The following is a 20,345-nucleotide window of genomic DNA, read 5'->3' as shown; positions in this document are numbered from 1 at the left end:
GAGGGCATAATTCAATCCATAGCAGTCTTCTTTTTTTACCTTCATCACTTACTACTTGTATTCCTTTGGCCTAAATTGGGCTCTCTTGTCTCATTCTTAGTGTTATACTAGGGGCGACATTAGATATTTATATCTATGCTCACAAATTCTGAGAAACTTTGCTCTTGGCCATGATAATCTGAGAATGCCATATGTATTCATTCAGTGTACCTCTTGGTTAACCTACTTCCATAATACAAATAATTTATCATATTGTTCATAGCCTCCATTTTATTGAGTATTTCTGTAAGTGCCAAGCACAGTGCCAGGTATTCTACAAATAACATTTCTAATCCTCAGATAATCCAGCAAGGTAGCTTTGATTTTCTCCATTCTGTAGGTAAGAAGCCCATTCTCCCCCCCCCCCCCCCCCCCAGTTATCTGCCACATTTCTTCTAAGGCCATGTTCTAAGTCTTGGATATATTATTATTACTAAGTCAGTGAATGGAGTGGACAAAGCCCCTGCCCTCCTGGAGCTGATGCTCTAGTGGGAAGAGATTGATAGAGACTAATCGCCTAATGTCAGGCAGTGATCAGTGCAGTGAAGGGAAATGAAGACTAAGTGGGGGGTCGGCGGGGGAGAGTGACTGGGTCTGGGAAGATGGTATGCTCCGTGTGTTCAGGGAGTAGCAAAGAGCCACGACAGCACGGGGAGGTTAGAGGGGCCAGAGCACATAGGACCTTGTCACATTGTTGGGACTTTGGCTCCTACTCTGGATGACATGGGAACACATCAAAGGCTTTGAGGAGCAGAGTGATATGATCTGACTTGCACTGAATAGGACCTCCCTGATGCTGACATGGAGAATAGATTTTAGCGGGTAAGAGTGGAAGCAGGCAGGCCAAGTAAGAGCCTATTTTGGTAATCCAGGCTAGAGATGATGATGGCTGGGACCAGAGTGAGAAGTGGTCTGCTCTTGGATATGTTTTGAATGTAGTGCTGAATTCACTGACTAATTGGATATGGGGTGTGAGACAGAGAGGTATTAAAGATGACTATAAAGTTTAGGGCCTGAGCAAGTAGAAGAATGAATGGAATTGTGTTCATTAATATTGAGAGTACTGTGGGAGAAGCAGGTATGGGATGATGGTGGAAAATCTGAAGTTTAGTTTGCAAATGTTAAGTTTGACATGCGTACGTATCCTAGTGCAGACGAGTAGGTATCGCACTACATGAGTCTGTAGTATGGTGGAAAGGGCTGGTCTGGAGAGGTGCATTTGAGAATCACCTGCTTACGACCTCAAGGACATTCTGGGATCGGGTAGCCAATAAGAGGAGGGACCCCAATACCCAGACTTGCTCTTATGTCCGAGTACCCTCAGAGACATGTTCTTTGGCCTAATCTGCTGGATATTCTAAATCAGCAAGACAGAGATGGGGTCCTTAAATCAATGGTTTTAGAAAGTTTTCTGAGTAATTCTTATATGCATGAAGTTGACAGACACTGGTAAAAGCCTTTATAAAAGGATGTTTTATTTTTTCTTTGAGCCTTGTGAAGACTTTCCACCTGCAACTTTAAGTCATATGGAAAATTTGATGGAATGGGGAAGAGAATGGGCTTTGGAGTGACTCAGACCAGAATCTGAATCTGTATTTGCCTGTTAGTAACTTATGAGAACTTGGACAGGTCTCTCAGCCTCTCTGAGCCTCCATATCCTCCCTTTATGGATACAGCTCATCCTCTTTCTACAAATACGAACAATACGACAGAGTTGTTGTGAAGATTAAGTTAAATTGTTTATGTAAAGTTCCTGGTTTATGGTAGACACTAGTTAAAGGCTAATCTCACCTGCCAAATATAAAACCACCTGAAGACAAAACTGTTCTAGAATTTTGTTTCATCTCAATTTCAGGGGATTTTCTTTCCCTTTCTGTTATCCAATGGCCTAGCTTTCAGGAGTCCAGATGTTGTCAGATAAGCCACCTCCCTTTATGTAGCCCACCCTTTTTGAGCTGAAGACCCATCTGCTTAGTTATCTGCCGTACAACTGCACGGATACGCTGTTAGACTGTGTTTGCTGAAATTGAAGTCCTCACTTCCTTTCCCAAACCTTCTCTTCATCCTGGGTTCTTCATCTCAGACTTACATCCTCACCTCCCAGGTAGTCAGTCTAGACACTTAAACACAGTGGTCCTCAGCCTTGGCTGCACCTTGGAATCACCTAGGGGACTTTAAAAACCATCAGTGTCCAGGCCACGTGCCAAACCAATTATATCACAATCCCTGGGAGTGGGACACAGATATTAATACTTTTTTCGGATCTGTAACATACAGAGGCTGGGCCTTACTTCTTCCAGAGCCTCGCTAGCATTCCCATTCACATAAGTGCTTAATACATATTTGTTTTGTTCATTTTATTGTAGAGGAAATCTTTTAAAAACAGATTAAATAGAATTTTGGTAAATAAGAATTCAATCAGGCAGTGCAACTTTAAAATATTTTGGTATGGGGAATACCTAATTGTTTGCAGTGTAACCTACTTATTGATTTTCATTAATTTGATCTTTTTTTTAACTCCTTAGCTAGGGCTCATACTTTAGCTTAGGAATCCTCTTTTGTGGAGGAAAATAAGAACTGATTTCCTGATGCTGGGAGAGGTGATCAGTTTCTGTCATTCACACATAGGGCAGGTTTTCGCACTTACGTAGTGCTTCCAGGGAGCCAGGTTACTGAGGGAGATTGGAGTGAATGGGGGGCAGATCACAGCCCCTTGGACCACCTGAGAAGTGGGACTGTACCCGTCTGCTCTTTACGAAATGGAGTCAGGAGGAGTGAAAAAGCCCAGCCACCTCGGACTCCTTAACATTTAATTAGCGTAGGGGCAAAGCAGGCTGCCACCAGCAGCATGACCTGCTCTCTCCCGTCCGACCCCACAGTGAGTGGTGTGAGCAGATTTTATCAGCAGCCTCTAGCGCCATTCCGATCACAGAGGGAGGTTGTCGTGCTTTCAAACAGAGAAGCGTTATGTAAGGATTAGAAAAAATGATGTATATGTAAGCATTTTATAAAAAATTAACACTTCTAATGGAATAATGCAGCCACCGTGGGCAGGAGCCAGGCGGGCGGGAGTCCACCAGCACCTCTGCATCTGCCTCTCACCCCTCTAACAGGGCAGCTTTAAGAGTGTGGAGGCTGCTGCATCCCCTTTCCTGCCCAGATCTTGCCCAGCCTCCCTTGGGACCACTTCTAACTTGGTCCATGGGAACAGGCAGGGAAGGGACTCTGGGAAATGAGGTTCCTGCACAACCAAGTTGTCAGTAGAGCATTCCAGAACACACACTCAGAAAACAGCCTGGAAGAGGGAAAGAAGGAGGGCTCCAGCCTGTATCAAGTGCCTGGCATGTCATCTGTGCTGGTTACTCTTGTTGCAGGTTATCACTGATGCTGATTGACAGTCTTATAAATGATTTAGTTCTCGGGTGCAGAGCTGGCTGGCAAGACTTACAACCTGGATTTTTACCTATGTCCATATGAGCTCAAAGCTCATGTTTACTTTAATGGACTCTGTTGCTTTCTGTGAGAGGCAAGACCTGAGGGTTTATTTTTCTGTTTGTTTGGATTTAGAAATGTAAAAAACTAAGACTAACCAGAAGTACTGAGTTTTCAGCATTTCCGGCTAGTTGCCACACTAGATAAGCAGCCTTGGGAGAGACTAAGCAGTAACTCACATGGACACTGCTTTTAGGTCAGAGGAAAATAACTTGGGCATGGCTAGCAGCGCTTCTGATTTGTTTGTTTTGGTTTGGTTTGGTTTGGGTTTTTGCCTGTTTGAGTTTTAATTGCATTTTCATGAAATCAGCAGATTAATTTGGGAATAACTGATACCTTTATTGAATCTCTCCCTTATCGTGAATATGATGTATCTTTCTATTTATTTTCTCTTCTTTAATGATTTTCAATTGATTTTATAATTTTTTCATCTTAAATTTACTGTTAGGTATTTTAAAATTTTTGTTTCTATTTTAAATGGTATCTTTTCTTGGTGGTAAAGTATATATACCATAAAATTTACCATTTTAGGCTTATTTCAGAATATTATGGGGGTATAAACATTTTGGTTACATGAATTACTTTTGTACAGTTTGAGTCAAAGTTCTAAGGGTGTCCATCACCCAGATAGTGTGCATTGTACCCATTAGGTGTGAATTTAGAGCTTCTGTTTTATCCTCAGCAAAGCTTGGAGTTCCCTTTGGCTGTTCCCAGAATTGGAAACTTTGCCAGGAATGCTACAGATTATGCTTCAGATTTGGGAGTTAATTAAGATTGAGCCTTGGCTGCATTTTTCTCCCTTAAAAGAGAGCATAAGGCCAGGCGTGGTGGCTCACACCTGTAATCCTGGCACTTTGGGAAGCAAAGGCAGGAGGATTACTGGAGATCTCAGGAGTTCGAGACCAGCCTGAGCAAGAGCGAGACCCTATCTCTACTAAAAACAGAAAAAAGGAGCCAGGCATAGTGGTGCACACTTGTAGTCCCAGCTACTCGGGAGGCTGGGGTAGGAGGATCGCTTGAGCCCAGCACTTTGAGGTTGCAGTGAGCTATGATGATGCCACTGCACTCTAGCCAGGGCAACAGAGCAAGACTCTGTCTCAAAAAAAAAAAAAAAGAAACTTCTTTTTATTAGAGGACAAAACAGTGGAAGCCCTTGGGGGAATAGATCAGCCTTTTATGGTCATCCTAGTGTCACTTCCTGCTGTTTCCATTCACCTAATAAATTTCCTTCCAGAAATCACCTGGATGTAGATTGATCAAGCCCTTTTCTTTGGTGGCGTTTTCTGATAGCATTTCACCTGTTAATCCTCATTAACTTTTCCTGGCCGATTCTCTTCGTACCAGTGAACACATTTCTTAGTAAAACTTTTAGGTCGAAAGACCCTAAAGGTTAGGGCAGTGGCCAGATGATCAAGACACTGCACGTGTTTTTTATCGTGTCTGCCATAAGGTTAGGTCTTATTTTAAACATCTTTTCTCCTGAGGAAAGAAGTGGGAAATATTTTAAATTTAGTTTTTTATGATGGACATAATACATGAACACATTATAAAAAAACAGTTTTGTAAAGTGTTTTACAAGAAATAGCAGACCCTCCAGGTTGCTTCCCCTGCCTCATTTCTACTTCCGAGACCCTTTGGGCTGTTTCCTTAGTTTTTGCTTCCAATCTTGAAACAACATGCTTTTATTGCTCCTGCTTGGTTTTCCAGTTTTAGGTGTTCTCTGTTTGATCCCCAATTTGGAAGATGGAAATTGTTTGCCCTTTTCCTGTCTTCCCGTTCTTCGACATACTTCCCTTCTCTCATTTTCCCAGTATGTTTACAGCATAGTTTTTGTTAAATCAGTATTCAGTGTTTATATTTTATGTTCTGGTAACCTTTGTGCAAAGATGACACATGTAGAATAGTGTGATTATGTTTCCTTTCTTGTATAACCTTTTTATTTTTCCTGGAGTTAATCTTTGTCTTGTTTTTTATTTTTTAAATTTTTGTGTAACTTCTGCTAATTCTTTCCCAAACCCTCTGCCACACATAAGAATTTCCTGTCAATACATTGAAACATGTCAAGTGTTCATCCTCTTTGGGACATCCAATAACGCATTCTGGATTGGTTGCTCTCTTAGTTTGGATTCCCCTAGAAGCCAACAGTGAAGCAAAGATTTGAGCATAAGTGGTTGATTTGGGAGATGATTCCAGAAAGCCTGTTAGGGTAGTAGGGAAGGAGAGGAAGCCAATAAAAGGTGCATCATGTAAAGCAAGGTCCAATGGTGGGCACCTGAGGCTTCATCCCTCTGGGGAGCAGAGATTGCTCTTTGGATGCTATATCTGCAGTAAACCAAGTGCGGGCAGCTTTAGCTGGGATAGTGATGGTGGGAGAGTTAAAGATGGGGGCATATTCAGAGAGATGACAATTTGTTATAAGGAGCAAAACTATGGGTAAAAAAGAGTTTGAAGGAGAGGAGTTAGGTCTTTTTAGAAGAGAAGGAATTTAGGGCTCTAAGGGCACATACAACTTGGTGAGGCAATCCAGGCTGAGACCCCGTATTGTTATAGGAATTTGAGTGTCTTAAATTTGTATTTTCCAGGTTTACCTTCAGTTTCTTAAAGTACTGCTTTAAACAGTCATTTTAAACGAATTGTGTTAACATTTATAGATGGTTTATTCAGAGGCCTGATGATATTTTTCAAGAACACAGAAGTTTTAGTAACCCAAGAGTCTTAATAAAAACTTAATGAGTTTGTGAATGAATTTAAAAACCAGTCTCTTCAAATATGAGGATTAATAGGTTTTTCTGAATCATTGGAAGAAATAGATAAGCTAATATAATATGGCTTTCTTCTTCCATCTCATGAAAAGATGTTCTTCAGTAATTAGTAAGAGAATAAATCTCTTTCATAATTGAACATTCAAAATGATGAATTTGAAAATCAGCCACACTGTATTAGACTGTTTAAAATTACACACACAGTAGACAACTCTTAACAGAGATATAAGCACACACCAATACCAGCTTTTATAAAAGGAACATATCTTTAAAAGTAAAATGGTCAGAATAAGATTTGAAGGGATTACCTGCCATGTATGGTTTCATTATTTCTTTGATCTCCATTTATCTCCTTTCCTCATATTTATTCTGTACTTTTTGTCTGGTTTTTGCTCATTGATTTGTGCTGGTGTTACTTCTCTGTGTTCCCCTAGTACCTTGTGCATATTAGCCATTATAATATTTACCATATTTGTGGCCGTTGTCTGTTTACCTGACTCCTCACTATACTGTGAGCACCTAGAAAGCAGAGATTGTGCCTTTCCTGGATCTCAAGTATGACTTACTGCAGAAAATAATAGTCTCCTAAATGATCATGTGGCATTTTCAATTTTTGAAATTTGACATATATGATATACTTTTCTGTGAAAATAAATGTATACCAATATTATGTATCCATAATAATTGAAAATTAAAACAAAAACAAATAGACATTTGCTCCAGTCACTACCAGCTTTTGCATCTGCTGTTAGCCTAAGTTCTACATACTGTGTGGTTCTAAGTGTAAAGATACTTCCCTTCAGGAATGTTTTTTTTTTTTTTTTTGTAATACCCTACCCTCACAGACAGCCCAGTGCCATATTTCTATGACTCGCTGCAATCCCCCATCATGGCACTTAGTATATATGCTTTGCTCTAATTGCTTTTAAAATAGACTCTACCCTCAGTTTGTTATAAACTTTGTGAAAGCAGGAACTATAATTGTCTTGCTCATTATAGTATCCCCAGGACAGGGTTCGCGGTGGTGGGTGGGGGTCCTCTCCTGATAACTCTCTTCATCTCTAGTCTATCCCTTTGAGGCTAGACTATTTGAAATAGATGTTCAGGTTAAATGTCAGTCATTAAGTGCTAGACATACTTTAAGCTGTGATTTTATCAGGGGTGTCCATGCAGATGGGATCTTGGGCATAGTCCCAGGTTAATGTGAAACCCTAACTCTAATTTTGAATCAGAGGAACCCAGGTATCGTAGCATCCATTAATTCATAGGCTTTATCAATTTGTTAATAAAATTGTTTCTTCCACTAAAACTGGAATTCCTTTCTAGGCATCTTCTTTTAGAAAAACAAAAGCAAAAAAAATTCAGATGCTATCTTTGAGGCACAAACTAATTTGCAGGTGCAGTTAGGTGCTAGAGAAGTGATTAAGTCTTTTTAATGAACACACTATTTTTGTTCTTCATGGGTCTTTACTATCAGAATCTCAGTTGAGACATGATTTTGAAAACAGTTCTGTTTCATACACAGTATAAGTGAAAGATGGCATAAGGCCCGCACTTTAAGAATTTACCATTGATTCTTTACCTTAATCTACAGACTCCTAGAATTGAAATATACAACTAGAATAAAACTTAGAGATCACCGTGGAATCCAGGAGTTTCTAAACTGCTCTCCGTGGAACCACCCAGCTCCACAGAGAGCCTGCCAGGGCCACCAAAATGAAGGGGGACGCAGAAGAGCGCCCAGGGATGGGCTCTGATTCCCTATACATGCTTCCCCCAGGACAGCTGTGCCTTTTCTACATGATTCCTCATAACAGTTTAAGGGACAGGGAGAGTTTATATATGTATTTAAGGTGAGGACACTGAAGCCTGGAAAATGAAGGTCCAGTTTCCAGCGGTCGGGCTGGTTTGCAGGCTGGTTTGAGGCCGGGTCTTGCATCCAGTCCTGTCTCCACTGCGTCACATTGCCTGCTCTGAAAGCCTCTTCTCTCTTTGCCTTCAGCTTCCAGAGCTAAGCTCAGCATGATCAACACCATGTCAAAAATCCGCGGCCAGGAGAAGGGGCCAGGCTACCCGCAGGCGGAGGCGCTGCTGGCAGAGGCCATGCTCAAGTTCGGAAGAGAGCTGGGAGACGACTGCAACTTCGGTAAGGAGTGCTTTCTCACCCCGTAATTCCTGCATCTGTCCGGGGGGATTTCAGTGCCAGTAAGAAACTCTGTAGGAAGTGAGGCAAACCATTTTATATTTTGATTCTCAGTTTTAGATCTTGTCTGTATTGGCTAAAAATTCATTTCCAGAATTGTTTCATCATTTTTAAGATGGTTTGTCTTAGGAGTTTTATTTCTTTTTTTTCTCTCTCTCTGGTGAGACCCCAATCTTTACATCAGTTTTCGTTGACCTATCCAGATGCCTCTGTACTTTCTGTCGGGTGTGTCTGGCAGTAGCTGAGTATTGAGATGGAGTGAACAGTCACCATGGGCCTGATTCAACTCCCTGCCACATGGGCTTTCTCTTAGATCTTTTGCTTATTTGTATGTGGTACCAAATTCTCCTGCCCCAGGTGAGGCACAGTATATTCCTTCATCCCCTCTCCTGTGACATTCGGATACCACACTAAACACCTTCTGTTTTCACCCCTTTGTCATGTGAGGTCTCAGCAAATGACTGTCCTTCCTTGTTGAACCGTGTTCACTATCCCTGGTATTTGCTTCTGCTAAATGCAGTGCTCTTAAGCTGGGGCCATATTAGGGAATGATAATACTTAGAGGGGAGGGGAGGGACCCTCCCAAGGGACCCTCCCAAATGGCTTTTTAAAAGGAAAGCACAATCTCACATTCTTGATAAAAGAATGCCCTTGGGGGGCTCCAAGTCAGTTGCCCAGAATTAACTGATATTAAGTGGAAAAGTCACTGTTCCCTGGACAGCATCATGTATTGTCTCTTACCGGTGTTGCCTTCGGAAGACAGAGTAATCCTTGGGTTTTCATCTGTGAAGGGCCCTATTACTGCAAATGATGAAGTCATCTTTATTCTTCAGTATAAAAGAGCTTCATTCTCCCCTTCCAGGCCCAGCTCTTGGTGAGGTGGGGGAGGCCATGCGGGAACTGTCAGAGGTGAAAGACTCTTTGGACATGGAAGTGAAGCAAAACTTCATCGACCCTCTTCAGAATCTTCATGACAAAGATCTCAGGGAAATTCAAGTATGTGCAACTTGTTCTCTGGAAAGTGGGCAGTTGAAATCGTGCAGGTGCAGATGCCCATTTCCTTTAGAAATCCCTTTGTAGCTTACTGTGCATGTTGTCAGTGCTGGGCACATGAATTGCAAAAGCACCCAGCAAGACAAATTGAGAGAAACGAGAAATGTGATGCGTTTCGGCCTGCTGTTAGGACTGTGCCACTCATGAGTATTATATTTGATTTCTCTACATTCAATTTCCACATCGAATAGTTTTCTCAAACTTTTTCTCTCCCAGAAAAAGAAGGATAATGTTCTTTCCCTGAGAATACACAATTTTATTAATTATTCTATGATTTGCTGGGCTGATTTCAGCACCTAAAATGCTAATTGTATTAGTTCTTAGCTTAAATAAATATTCTATCACTCTGTAAACATATGTTTTTGTATTTTCATAATGACCATTAGGATTGAGGAAGAATACCCAGCTGTCCTCTTTCTAAAACATGTAGGACAGTTGAGCTATTTCTAATAAAAAAAAAAAAAAAAAGTTCAATGGGCTTTGTCTCTGTGTGTGTAATATTTGCTCATTCATTCATTCAGCAAATATTTGTTGAACTTGTTTGAAATTTAATTTTACTGACTGTAAAGTGGACTGCCATGGCCTGAGCTGAGCCCTCCTGGTTGTGCTTACCCCAGCTTAAATCCCCTTCAGCCTGACCGCTCACTCAAGGTCACTCAGTCAGTAAATGGCAGACTCTCCTTAAATCCAAAATATAGCTCTGACTCCAGTGCTCTGCCCTACAGCTGACTATAAGTTCAAATATCTTAAAAGAATAATCCTTCCAAAGGAACAAACATTTGGTTTGGATCCGGGCATGGGTTGGGGGCAGAGATGCCCAGTGCTTGATGAAGCTGTGCATGTGGGAAGATCTAGGATATTATTCTCCCTCCTTTCCTGCTCATTTCTTTACCACTCCCAACTCTGTTTTCATCTCTTTCCCTTCCTTATCATACACACCAGGAACAAGAGAGAATTCAGCATTTTCTCCCACCCATTAGTAGTGGAAGACTGTGGCTATCAGGAAAAACGATACTTTTTAGCTTTGGAAAGCTACTTTCCTACCTGGTCACTGGCGATGTTGGGCAGAGGCCGGGCACCCACCTGCTGGGGGTGGTGCACAGAAGGACTGAAGCTCTGTGTGGAGCATGAGGTGAAATCCCTTCTGCGCTTGCTTCCCAGGGGGCCTCTGTGCTTGGGTTTCATCATTAAGTAGGAGGTTTAACCTAAATCAGTGACTCTCCAAAAGCTATGTCAGTCAACCGGGATGAGGGTTAAGGTATAGATTCCTAGGCCCCAGCCCTGCACATTCTGATTCCGGTAATCAGAAATGCATATTTTTAATAAGCTACTTAGGTGATTCTAATAGACTGGATGATTCAAAAAGCAAGAATGCCATTCTGTCTCGCTTTATCTCAAGGAAAGTGCTTTTCATCTGCCTTCTCATGATTTCTCTTGAATGTGAGAACTGGTGGGTGCTGTGAGTGTGTCCTTTCAGCATGTGTAGGGTGTGTACGTGCCTTCCCTGCTGTCTTCGTGGGATGGAAAGGCGCAGTCCAGCGTGGCTTTGGCCTGGCAAGGCCAAAATAAAGGGCACTGGTGTTTCCCACAGTTTCTTTCTTCTTCTTAATTATTTTTAAAGCTACTTCCCCACAGTTAGCCATTAGAAGTGCTCACCCCACTTATGCATGTTTCTTATTTCTTTGGTGACATATTTTAAAACTTAGCCTGTCTCTGTTTTGGAAGCTAGTAGATGTGATAGAGAAGTAAGCTTCAAATAGGCCTTTTCCGTAAGTCCTTTCAAAGCATATTCCTGCCCTTGACTTTTTCAGCATCATCTAAAGAAGTTGGAAGGTCGTCGCCTGGATTTTGATTATAAGAAGAAACGACAAGGCAAAATTCCAGATGAAGAGCTTCGTCAAGCTCTGGAGAAATTTGATGAATCGAAAGAAATTGCTGAGTCAAGCATGTTCAATCTCTTAGAGATGGATGTAAGTGACTCCCCTGTGCTTTTTAATTTAATTTTATCATTGAGGTGCAAAATTAATGTGTTGAAGGGTATGTCATTAAAAGCACTAATATCTGATGAAACTGTGTGGTCAGAACTTCAGTAGATAGTTGTTTCTTTTACATAATTTTAAGTGATAAAGTAGGTTGAGAAATGGTAACTTTATTTCTGTATTCCCATAGTTTGATTTACCTGGGTTTTTGTCTACTAATGAATCTTAAAGTACACATGCTTCTCGACTATGGGGTGGGTTATGGCCCGATAAATCCATTGTAAGTTCAAAATATTGTTAAGTCAAAAATATATTTAATACACCTAACCTACCGAACATCATGGCTTAGCCTTGCCTACCTTAAAAATGCTCAGAACACTTCTATTAGCCTACAGTTGGGCAAAATCATCTGATACAAAGCTGGTTTTGTAATGAAGTGTTGAATATCTCATTTATTGAATACTTCACTGAAAGTAAAAAGCAGAATGGTTATATGAGTACTCAAAGTACAGTTTCTACTGAATGCGTATCACTTTTGCTCCATCATAAGGTCAAAAAATTCTAAATTGAAGCAGCTTAAGTTGGGGACAGTTTGTCTTACCAATAGGAAGATAAAGAATGTTTCTGATGATCCATGTGTAAATGCAATAGCTTTAAAAAATACTCTGTTGAAATACAGGATAGATTGACTTCAGACTATAAATGAATATCAACTAAAATACACTCAAAATTGAGTGCCAAGCATAGATTAAGATGTTCTGTATTTTGAAGTCAAGTTGACATTTTCATTGAAAAAGTAATTTTTATTGAGATTGATGATTGTAGCATAGGTACTGCATTTTGAGTATGGATGTTAAAAGTTGCGTTTATATTTCCAGAGCACTAAATTATTATTCATGGCTTTAGAGATTATATTATGCTGTGTCCTTTTGCCTTCGAAGCCATGAGGGCAGTCCCTCCTTCTGGCCACTCATGTAGTGAGACCTGTCAAACCATCTTTCCCGTCCTTGTGCATCTCCACCTCTCACCCCATCAGTGGATGATCAACCTCTGCCAAGATGTTTACAGAGCTTTTATGTACTTATTGCTTGTATTAGAGTTCTCCAGAGAAACAAAGCCAGTAGGGTATAGATGTAGACATATGAGAGGCAATTTATTAGGGGGATTGGCCCATGTGATGATGGATGACGGGAATTCCCACACTGTGCCATCTCCAGTCTCCAAGCTGAAGAACCAGGGGAGTCAGGAGCATGGCTGAGTCCCAGTCTGAAGGGCTGAGAAGCAGGGGAGCTGCAGGTGTGGCTCTCAGTCTGAGGGTGGAAGCCTGAGAACCTGGTGCGGGGGAGAGAGGGAATTTGCCTTTCCTCTGCCTTTTTGTTCTATCCTGACTCTCAGCCTGTTGGGTGGTGTCTGCCCACAGAGGGTAAGGGCGTATCTGCCTTACTCGGCCCACTGATTCCACTGATTCAAATGCCAGTCTCTTCCAGAAACACCCTCACTGACCTACCCAGAAATAATGCTTTACCAGCTACCTGGGTATCCCTTAAGCTAGTCAAGCTGACAGCTAAAATTAACCAGTACATTGCTTAATTGCCTTACTCCCGACTGGCAAGGGAGGCATGTTGAACATATCTAGACTTTTCCACCACCCGGAAAGAGCGTAGGTTTGTGTTTGCGTAAGACATTTGTATCCACCTAACTACTCGAGGGGAACGCTGTGGACATGAGGGGTGATGTGAATCACTGTGCTCCTTCCCTGCACCCAGGGCACCACGCCCCACCCCTAGACTCAGAGGACCATAGGCTCTGTTGACTTGGAGGCTGCTACTCAGCTGGTCCCAACAGGAGACACAAAATGAAGAGCAGTCAAGGATGCCTAGAATAACAGAGCTGCAGTGAATTCCAGATGTCCCCTGATTCAACCCCTGTATGTGACAGATGAGGCTCGGAGAGGACAAAAGAATTTCCATCATAGCATGCTGCCTCTCCTGGTGCCTTATGTGAGAAATCAATATTCACATTTTTATTAACTTAGCAAGGAAAGTAAAAGGAACAATGAGTCCCTTTGGTCAATATTCCTTTTTTCTACAGGAAATCAATAAAAGAAGCCAAATCGTAAAAACAAGTTTGTAGCTAAATGTGAGTTGTTTAATTAGAGAGCTGTGTGATCTCCATGAGGAACCTTACTGATGCCCCTCTCCTTACGACGCCGACAGGCACGCTTCCACACCTAAGGATGCTTTCTTATCCTTAACCGATGTGAAACCTGAAGGACTGTCTGTCTTAGCCTGGCTTACCCCATGCACAGCTTCCCCAAGCCGTGGGCTGTGTGTGGAGGGCGTCTCTGCTGTATGTACAGGGCAGTGGTAGCTGCTTAAGGCCAGTAGCTTGGTAACTAAGGCACGATTTCCCCATCGATCTGCAGATTGAACAAGTGAGCCAGCTCTCTGCGCTTGTGCAAGCCCAGCTGGAGTACCACAAGCAGGCAGTCCAGATCCTGCAGCAAGTCACTGTCAGACTGGAAGAAAGGTATTTTACAGTTCCCTGCATTTCATATGTGCATTTTCTTGCTATAAAATGATACATAAAGAAGTGGAAATAATAGAATACATTTGGAGACAAACATCTGCCAGAATTCCTGCTTATCCTACACAGGCACTTTGTGGATTGTTTTTGATTTTATTTTGTCTTGTGTTTTTACATTATTCTGTTGAATCTCATCTAATGTTTACAAGAGGTTGATACTCGGATTATATTTTGGCTGCTGCAGACGGGACAGACACCAGGATACTTCTGACAATAGTGAATGCGATTTGCTGACCACATATGGTGTGTGGGTGCTAAATGCATATCATCCTCAATCTTTTAACATCCCTGTAAACCACGTATTCTTAGCCCCAGCTCACAGATGAGCAAACTGAGGCTCAGGGAGGTGAAGTGACTAGCCCAGGGTCACTCAGTGGTGTGACTGGGATGCACAAGCAAGCATAACCTATTTGAAAGCCGGTTTCTATTCACACATTGTGTTTCTCTGAATGGTGGTAAAGTCCTCCACCCTGATAGGGAGCTGCTTTCATGTGCCTGTTCAGCCTCCTGAGATGCACCTCCCAGTGGGGCTGCAGGGGTTTCCTGGGTAAATGGTGCCCCTGGGGTTGTGGGCCCAGCCTGCACAGCTCTATGCGGTGGCCCTGCATTATAATACGTGTTATTTTATTTAGCCAGATTAAGCAGGGTGATTTTGATAAACGTATATACCTCAGAGGATCCACCCACCTCAGCAGCCTTTACTCTCAGATGATGGCCAGGTCAGACGCTTACAGCGGATCGGATGGCTGCATTCATAATGCAGACTCCAGTCCTACGATGCCAGACTACTGGAAATGCCACCCATTTCCATTGTTTCCATCTGGCTGGTCTCCTCTTCTCAGTGTCGTCTTTGATTAGTGCTTGGATCGAGATCTTCCTTCGACACACCCTTGTGGAAATGTGTGTGACACTGAAGCCTCCAGAAAGGTTTTAAAACCATGCACTTCAAAATACTCAAGAAATAGTATGTCTTTATGCATCTGTTGAGCATAAAGGGGTCACTTTCCTTTTTTTCCTTTGAAATATGTTCAAAGTCAGTATCTGAAATCAGGTAATGAGGCATCTTTTGACAAGTATGCTTTCATTTGTGTATTAGAGCCAGATATTCAGCTTCACCTTATAGTTACCAGTAGGCAAAGAAACAAGTTTTTGCAGCAGGTGGTTCAGGTCATAAATGTAAAGGTGTTTCCTTGTCAAACGTGTCAATTCACTAAAAGAAAACAGGCAATAAATTTTTTTTTAAAAAGTCAGTACTACAATCACCATATCCTAAACCCTCCCCTCTCTTATAAATCTATTGTATGTTTTGCTTATTGAATACCTGAAACTGTGGGACATAGTTGGGGGTGTGTAGAATGCATTTATTGACCATACTTTTCTGCTTTTTCTCCTATCTTGCCTTGTTCCTTGCCCCTTGCTTCCCCCTTCCAATCTCAAACTGCTCACTTTTCTCAGAGCACATGATATTTCCTCCTTCCCTCCATTCGCTCCCTCACGTTCGCTTGAAATTGCCTTCTTGCACATGTTCATCTGGAAACAACTCCTACATATTTTTTACCTCTTTCCTTAAACCTTCCTCAGTTTCCCCAAGGAGAGGTAGACTACTCCCCTCAGTCCCAGCCCGTATTCCAGCGACACTTTGTAGGTTTCTCTATAAGAGCACTTCCTAGAATTTGTGGTAATCTGTTGTTTGTGTTCTGTCTCCCCTACAGAACATAAGCTGCTTGAGGGCAAGAACTTTGTCTTAATTCATCTTTGTGTTCCTAGAACTTAGCACTATGCATATTTGCATAAAGAGCTCTGAAAAAATGAGGGAAGGAGAGAAGGGGTTGAGAGAAAGAATGAAGACAGTGAGGACATGACTGTAGAGGGACGTCTCCAACAGCAGGGACATACACATATAAGAAAACTAAGGGTCCTATTCTGATTTTCCACTTTTCATCATGGTAGATTGGTGGATGATCCAAGCATTTCCTGAATCTTACTTCTTTTCTTTTCACTTCTTAATTGGATACATAATCTTTTTTCCCCCTTTTCTTCTCAATACAGAATAAGACAAGCTTCATCTCAGCCCAGGAGGGAGTATCAGCCTAAACCACGAATGAGCCTGGAGTTCCCAACTGGAGACAGTACTCAGCCCAACGGGGGTCTCTCCCACACGGGCACTCCCAAACCTTCAGGTAAGGAGCCCAGACCTGCAGATCCCATCACAAGGGCCTTGAACACATCTGTGGACGCTTCGCCATAAATCCTAGGAGCAATCTAGTCTGGCTGCATAGGAAACATACGGTGATCCATGTCTTACGGGATAGTTTGTCAGGTTGAAACTCTGTTAAAGGAACCCTTTTTGCTTTTCTCATCCGCCTTATCTTTCCCTCCTTTTCCATAAAACTTTCTTTGTGTGTCCCTTTTTCTCACGCTCAGTCATCAGCACACGCTAACTTCCTAACATACAGATTTGGTTTTGACTCTCCTTTGTGGTCGTAAATCCCTTTTATTTGTCAGTTTGGTGCTGGAAATGGCATCCTTCTTCCTGGCTTTTCCCTTACGTGAATCCAGCGCGCACGAGAATGAATGCCCCTGGGCAATGTGTGCCCGTGTGCAATTCACATACAACCCACAGACAGCAAGCAGCTCTAGGAACATGTGGAGTTGGATTTCTTCAGTCACAGAAGTGTATCATTGCAAAAGAATATATTTTGAATTGCAACACCTGCTAGGTTTCCTTTCCCAGCCACCCCCCAGTCCCTGACCAGTTCATCGTGCTGTGGTACTGAGGTTGGTATAATAAAAGCTAAATTTTATTTTCTCTCAGGAATATTGTTGCATACCCAGTAATGCATTCTTTCTGGTGTCGTGATCACTCTCCATTCCCTACATGCAGCTTAGACAACAGCCTATGCTTGACACATTTCCAACTTTAACATTTGTTTGGTCAAAAAGGTGTGAACTATCTTTTCCTGGATATGGGTTTTAAAGATATGCAGTTTTCTTTACCTTTTGTATCTTCAGTGCTTGATGCTCTACAGTAGAATTTTTTACCAGATGCTCTCAGGAAAATAGGAAGAAAAAAAGGGAGGTCTGAGCCGGCAGGTGGAGCTCTCTGTCTTTTGTGCGCAGAGCCCAGTGTGTGGCATAAACAACAGTGGCTCTCTGAAGTTAGCTGGCGACCAGGACTAGTCATATAAATTATGTATAACTGTGCTTCTCCCTGCCCAGAAACCAGCCATATATTTCACTTTTCATTTGGAGACTCATTCATTGGCTGTCTCTAAATCAAAAATAAATCACATTGTTTCCCCTCCAAGCCACCTAAAAATGGCATAGGAGCTGTGTACACTTGTCTGAGTCTATATAAATGTGTATTCAGGTTATATTAATATATTTGGTCATTTGAAGTATATCCCTTTTAAGATATGATTCCATCCTTCGTTATTTTACTCAAGGTGTAGAGTACATTATTTCTTATATGACATAGCTCCAATGCACTACTCATATATGCAACAACTTACCAAGTATAAATTATATAATTTTTTACATAATCTCATTTAATAACCACAAAATAGGAATGCAAAGTAAGTTATTCTATGGCTACTTCCAATGTCAAATAAAGAAATTGAAGAGTAAGTGCCTTGTGCAAGGTTATATAGAGTTTAGAACTTGAACCCAGTGTTTTACAGTATTTTGTTTTCACAGCATTACAGAAATTTTCCAGAGGCCACATTTATTGTTTCAAAGAGTGAAAACTGAGCTGCTGTTCTGAGGTTGCAAAGCATTGTCCCTGTAATTAACTGTGTTATTTCAAATATGCAGAGATGTTAAAGTGCTAACATGAAAGAACTCTGGCCATGCTGTGTTGATAACCTAAATCGTCATAAACTTCTAAGCATTGGGTCTCCCATATCTGGGCATTCTCAGGAAGGCAAACCTTAATGAACTCTGTTGTCTGTATCACAAGAATAGATGTGACCATTTTTCACATTGGACACAGAAACGGGAATATCCAACAACTTCCAAAAATCTGAGACAGCTCCTGAAGACTGGTATTGGGCAAGGTGCCCATGCCACGCACACTGGGGCCTCGCCTCAAGAGGAAGCTGCAGCAGGAAGAGGAATGAGGGAGGAAAGGAGGGGGTACCACAGGCAGTGATGCTGTGAGTTAAACGCTCCTTGTCCTTTTGTGTCTCTCCTACTCTTGCTCCCAGGTGCCCCAATGGATCAGCCCTGCTGCCGAGCCCTGTACGACTTTGAGCCTGAAAATGAAGGGGAGTTGGGTTTTAAAGAGGGTGATATCATCACGCTCACTAACCAAATTGATGAGAACTGGTATGAGGGGATGCTTCGTGGCCAGTCAGGCTTCTTCCCCATCAATTATGTGGAGATTCTGGTTGCCCTGCCCCATTAGGGTGTTACGCTGGCTGGCTCATCTCCTCTTGGCCCAGATAGTTATGGTTAAACCACTGCTTTGGTAACGCTGCTTACAACACATCCCAAGTGCAGGCTGCAGTGGTCCACGTCATCAAGCCCCACCAAGTGTCTTTGGTTGACCTGTGTGTACCTGCAAGGGTTATGGTGATGGGTGGTATCTTCCTGGCCTGGTGGGCATGACATATGCTTTTTAAACACCCTCTGAGACCAGCCAGTAGTCCCAGAACTGCTGTTTGCACAGTTCTCAGGAGGCTGTGGCTTCTTAGAATATGACCTTGAGCCACATCACAGAAAAACCTTCCTACCGAAGATAGCGTCTATCACCCCCCCCCCAGGGGCCGTCCCAAGGTCTCCATGCAAAGAGGAGAAAGTGCTTGCTTTCCCACTGCCCCTTCCCAAATACGTGAGTCACAGAATTGTCAAAGAAAGCCTCCCTCACCAGCAAATTGTCTTCTGGTCTGAGTGAATTTGTCTCTTGATGCTATCAATAGAAAAATGTTGATTGTGGGTTGAAAGCATTCTCTGAAAACAGTCATATTTGTTCCCCACCCTCATACCTATTTCTGAGGTCCAGCCAGTTTTCTGCCCTCCTTGCTGTTAAAGCCAGAGGAGCGATTCCAGCTGATTTTCAAGTAAGAACAGCAATCAGCATGTTGTGGGAGGGAAAAGAGGAAATTCTCCATTATGTGGAACTGGGAAGAAATCTGGTGTCTAAGCTTAAATTTCTTGCTGTACAGAAACCATGTATGTGTTTAGGCCATTTCTGAGGGGTTCAGCGAAGGGGAACAGATATCTTCACTTTAGTATTATTTGTGAATTACATGTTTCATGAACCCATTTGGCAGAGACTCAAGGGGAAAAACACTAGTAACCATGTTACCACTAGTTCACAGACCAAGAAACAGTATCTTTTCTTTCCACTTTTACCTTGTGTTCTTTGAACATCGTTTGTGCATATTCTGCCCTCAATGAGGACCAAATAAAGGTGATTTTTGTGCTTAGCAGCTTAAGATATGTGGCTGCATATGCAAAACTCTTTCCCAATTCGGTCGTTACTTTTTCTTCACTCCCTTCTCTTCCATCTTCATTTTGTGTGTACAGTGCCGTGTGTATACTTATCAGTGTTGGTTTTTTTTTTTTTTTGTATGAGCCATGAAAGTCCTGTTAGGTATTCAGAGTTCTATTTATCTAGCTGTACAGGCTCTTTCAGAGGTGTAGCGTGCTGCTTCCGATGTGCCACCTGCAGTAGTGGATCCTGTGGAGTGAAAGGCAAATCTTACTGCTTATTGTATAAACTCTTACCATGGGAAGCATCGCTGTTTCCAATAAACATTGCTAAAGACAGAACCAAAGGCTCCGCTCCTTCATTTTGTGTCAGTTCTTTGGGTCTGACGATGGGTGGATTAGGATTCACTTCTGTCTCCATTGCCTGCTGATGCAACCAAACCAGACCTGGCTCCAGCCTCATCTCTCTCTCTCTCTGTACGTAGGAAAAGTTCAAACAGCAAGGAGCGAGCTAGCCTGGACAGTGGCAACTTCTTGGTAACCCCAGGAAGAAGGAGAATTTGGGAAAGAAGATAAGAAAGTGGGGAGAAGGAGGTCTCCTAAAAGTTAAATGAGATCTCAATGGTGATAACATCAGAGAATATAACATTAGGAAGAGTGAATAAAACATATCATTTCAACCAGTCTTTTGTTTTCTTTCATACTTGAAGAGGAAGAAATAGATGTGGAAATATAGTTGGGTCAAAAGCCAGCATTCCTTTCTCGTGATGTGGTGGGGGGTTGCGGGTGGTGGCTGGG

The 20,345-nt window shown here is 42.2% G+C and overlaps 1 protein-coding gene across 1 annotated transcript in view; it reads left to right on the top strand.

The window, feature by feature from the left end:
- Positions 1–19,889, top strand: part of SH3GL2 (SH3 domain containing GRB2 like 2, endophilin A1) — a 192,936-nt gene extending 173,047 nt beyond the window's left edge. The window contains exons 4-9 of the mRNA XM_045562185.1: positions 8,296–8,439; positions 9,359–9,492; positions 11,361–11,519; positions 13,954–14,057; positions 16,164–16,294; positions 18,320–19,889. Coding sequence (XP_045418141.1) covers positions 8,296–8,439; positions 9,359–9,492; positions 11,361–11,519; positions 13,954–14,057; positions 16,164–16,294; positions 18,320–18,519 — 872 coding nt within the window. The 3' untranslated portion in view covers positions 18,520–19,889. The remainder of the gene's footprint in view (positions 1–8,295; positions 8,440–9,358; positions 9,493–11,360; positions 11,520–13,953; positions 14,058–16,163; positions 16,295–18,319) is intronic.
- The last annotated feature ends 456 nt before the right edge of the window (positions 19,890–20,345 follow it).

Source organism: Lemur catta, chromosome 10 (assembly GCF_020740605.2).
Source record: "Lemur catta isolate mLemCat1 chromosome 10, mLemCat1.pri, whole genome shotgun sequence".
Taxonomy (NCBI): Eukaryota; Metazoa; Chordata; class Mammalia; order Primates; family Lemuridae; genus Lemur; species Lemur catta.
The sequence above is the reverse complement of the archived record's forward strand: the minus strand, read 5'-3'. Positions and strand labels throughout refer to the sequence as shown.